Consider the following 3,808-nt stretch of genomic DNA (forward strand, 5'->3'; position numbering starts at 1 on the left):
TCTTTTAATGCACGCTTTACTCTACCCTTTACCTTGAGAAACCTTTACGCGTTTGAAAATCTGTTATATTTTTGTAAACATTCCTCTCCTAAGGATATACTCCACGTAGACTGATTTAAGTTTGATAATATATATATATATATATATATATATTGTTAATATATTTCGTCTTCTTATCCTTACTTTTTCTATAATATAAACCCTTCTATGTCTCTATCTCTTTTAGATTCCAAAAATCATTCTTCCCAATTGAAGAAATTTGTTTGGACCAAAGAATGACACCATGCTTGATTTTCAATCAAACTGTCTTCTGCTGAGCCTAACAACAATACATTACATACGTCCAGACCTCATTACCCACTATTGCAACGACGAAAAATATTCAAATTTTTCGAAAGCATTAGAAAATCAGCAACAAAAATCCAATCTCTCAAAATTATATGCTCACTTGATATCAAAACGTTCCACTAGGATATCAAATAACTACTCACGTGAAAATACCATGTTTAACTACGCTGAGGCACCAGTGACACCAAAACCACATCACAATGACCAATGGTTGAAAATACCACGACCAACAACAGACTTGTATCAACAAACACTTTTCCACACAAACTATTCGCAACCACAGAAACAAAAACATCAGCAACAACAACTGCTACCACAACTACTACAGCGACGACGACAACAACGAACAACACGCGATAAACAATTCAAAATGGTAGCGGATGACAATGTTCAGCAGCAAATTTTTAACACTCAACTGAACAACGCTAATAATGTGGGAACAACAACAACGACTACAACATCGAATGCAACATTCCCATCGTCATATACCATTACACCGGTCATTTCACAAATTCTTGCAACCCCAATGAAAACATCAGCAACAGCTGCCAGTAATGCCATTACCTCAACACGGTCCCCCTACATGTTGTTAACAACGTCAGCAGTAACAGCTGTAACCTCAACATTGGTCAATAGCAGCAGGGTGGGCAGTGGTGCAGCCATGATTGCATCAGCAGCAGCATCACTACCACCGACGACACCAGCTTCTTCTTCCTACCCGCTAAACATCAGCTATGCAATGACCTCGTCCAGTACATCGTCGTCATCATCATCAACACCCACAACTATGTTACCCTCAACAGGATCTGTGTTCTTTGAAGGTGATCTCCTGCCCACGGTATTTGTCAGTGGCAATGGCAATGGAAACAGCAGGAATAACACAACCAGCGTAACGGGTATGATGGAGGACGATGATAATTTGAATTCGTTCTATTTTTATGAGGTAAGTTTTTGCGGGGGATAATCTTTAAGAAGAATTTGTTTTTAAATTAAAATGGAAAATAAATTTAGATTGCAGTTGTAAGCGTTGCAGTAGAAAAGGAACAATATTTAGCTATGTGTTTGCGGTGACATTAAAAATAGCGATTTTATACTTCAGAAAAAATGTTTATTTTAATTTGTGGTAAAACGTGATCATATTCATATGGCATAGGACATCGCAACGTATGATTACCGTAAACATGTATAATACGCCATGGTGAACAAAATAAGATTTTTTATGAACTATAGAAAAATTATGGAAAATACATGAAAACTCTATTTGAATCGATAGTAAATAATTTCGTATTTGAAGATTTTTTCATGTAAATGTTGACTGCGACTGCACCTCAAATTCTCCATCCGCTTAGCATAATTTTTGGCATACTCTCATAAAGGGGAACTACGGCAAGTGAAATTCGACCCTTAATTCCAAATTTCAACGATTTCCAAAGATAAGCTCAATGGATGAATTTTTAAGGGAAACTCAGCATAGTTGCCCCCTATGGCCCTATATCATCCAGAGCTACAAACATTTGCAGGAACGATAAAAAGCCCTAAATTGATATCTTTAGTAGAAACATTTGACCCATTCGAAAGCTATAAAATAAAATAGTGTCAGTCGGTGGATTTAGAGAAGTCCAACTGTGTATTTGCTGAAATCACGATAGCGACCACAATATTTACGATAGCGCTTCGAAATTTTGCACAGGCATAGCACCTTCTTTTTCATACACGGGTTCTAACCGAATTACAGGATGAGATAAAAAAACTGCAACAAAGTCAAACGCCATAATTTTTATTTTGTTTTTTTTTTAATTTGTTTTTAAATTTATTGAATAAGAGCAAAAAATGTCGGAAATAGGATCAAATTTTAGAATATGTTTAGATTTATTCGAATTGGGCACCTTTGGCACGAAGTATGGCCTTCAACCGGCCAATGAAACCGTCACACCTTGCCCGAATGTTGCTCTGCGGTATTTTGGTCCATTCCCTGCGAAGCGCTTGCCAACCTTGTTTTCCAAAATACTCCAGAAACAACAGTCTAACGGATTGGTATCCGGCGATTTTTGTGGCCATTGTGCGCTGTAAATGAAGCGAGGAACATCATTTTGTAACCATTTTTGGGTGGCGCGTACGAGCGGAGAGCGACCATCGGCTGTTATGGCGGCCCACACCATCACCATGGCCGGCGCTTGAGTTCTGATGGCCAACCGAAGGTGCACATTTTCAGCTGACCTCTTTGGCAAGTAAACACGATCATTTCGTTTGTTACAAATTGTTGGATAATGGATGTTTTCACATCGGAGAAAACCTAAATCGGCAGTTCAACACTTTCGGCCAAGCGAAGCAACTCTTTAGCTCTTTTGAGTCTATTTTCTTTCTGTTGCGGTGTAACAGCTTGTTTTTGTAAAATTATAAACGAACGAATTCGAGTGACTTACGACCAAACTCCTTGGTTTTGAAAAATATGTCATTTATTTTTGTTTTGAATCAAGAAACATTTTGTTACATAAATAAAGGTTTGGTAGTAATTCGTTCGAATTGTTTCGTTTCGAATTTTACAAAAACAGGCTGTAAGTTCTTACTCTTTTTGGAATTTCAATGGCTTTACCCCGAGCTCATTTTTCCATATTTCACGAGCCATTTTTCACCCACGGCGATTCGGGTTTCGAACAAGTCGCTTCTTTGCTTTTCAAACCATTTCTGCTGATGTTGCTGTTTTCTTCCGTCCACATTCTTGATTTCACATTTAAGTGCTTGTGGTTTTCCAGCCAAATATAAGGAAATTACACTATACGATTGAATTCCATCACGAATTACTTTTTTTCTGGAAAATTCTCACCAAAATGCTTTCGTACGCTTGTAACAAAATAATGAGCTGTCACTGGAATAATTTTAACAGCTATTGGAGTGGCTTAGACAGCAGTCTGAAGTTGGTTGCAGTTTTTTCATCTCGCCCTGTATATATTTTTTGTCCTACTGAGTTTCAAATCGTCTTACAAAAACATTCATCCACCACATATGAATATCGTTCCTCCTTTAGGCATAATCTCCATATAACGGTACCATTTTAGACGAATTTTCCAACCGAAGGATCTATGATTTTTGTATTCCGGATCTTTGGATGGTAGATCTAGGCAGAAGTTTTGATTTATTTACAGTGAGTGTAATAAGTATTTTGCCTCAAGACAAATTTGACATATTTCTAATATATACGCCTAAAGCCAGCATACTAAAGATGTAAAATGAATTATGTCTGATGGGATATGTTTGTGGACATATTTAGATCTTATTTCTGCAAGAATCACTGCGAAAGACCTGTTGGTCTAGAAGATATCGGCCAAAATCTATACCAACCCAAAAATGATTATCACAAAAAAGTATTTTGCTTTTTATTATTATTTTTGAAAAACTCATTATAGAACATACGCTTTGTCTTTTTATAGTTACCATTGCGGGTAACCACACAATAAAAGCG

At 37.0% G+C, this 3,808-nt stretch overlaps 1 protein-coding gene across 1 annotated transcript; it reads left to right on the plus strand.

Annotated features, from left to right (window-relative positions):
• Positions 1-283: 283 nt before the first annotated feature.
• Positions 284-1,291, plus strand: LOC133321440 (uncharacterized protein DDB_G0271670-like; the record flags this gene model as incomplete). The annotated part of the gene is made up of 1 exon (XM_061530527.1): positions 284-1,291. A coding segment is annotated over exon 1 (1,008 nt), but the record flags the coding sequence as incomplete, so codon positions are not given.
• Between the last annotated feature and the right edge of the window lie 2,517 nt (positions 1,292-3,808).

This window comes from Musca vetustissima, unplaced genomic scaffold (assembly GCF_032173495.1).
Source record: "Musca vetustissima isolate MV318-11 ecotype Yass unplaced genomic scaffold, APGP_CSIRO_Mvet_v1 utg60239, whole genome shotgun sequence".
Lineage (NCBI taxonomy): Eukaryota > Metazoa > Arthropoda > Insecta > Diptera > Muscidae > Musca > Musca vetustissima.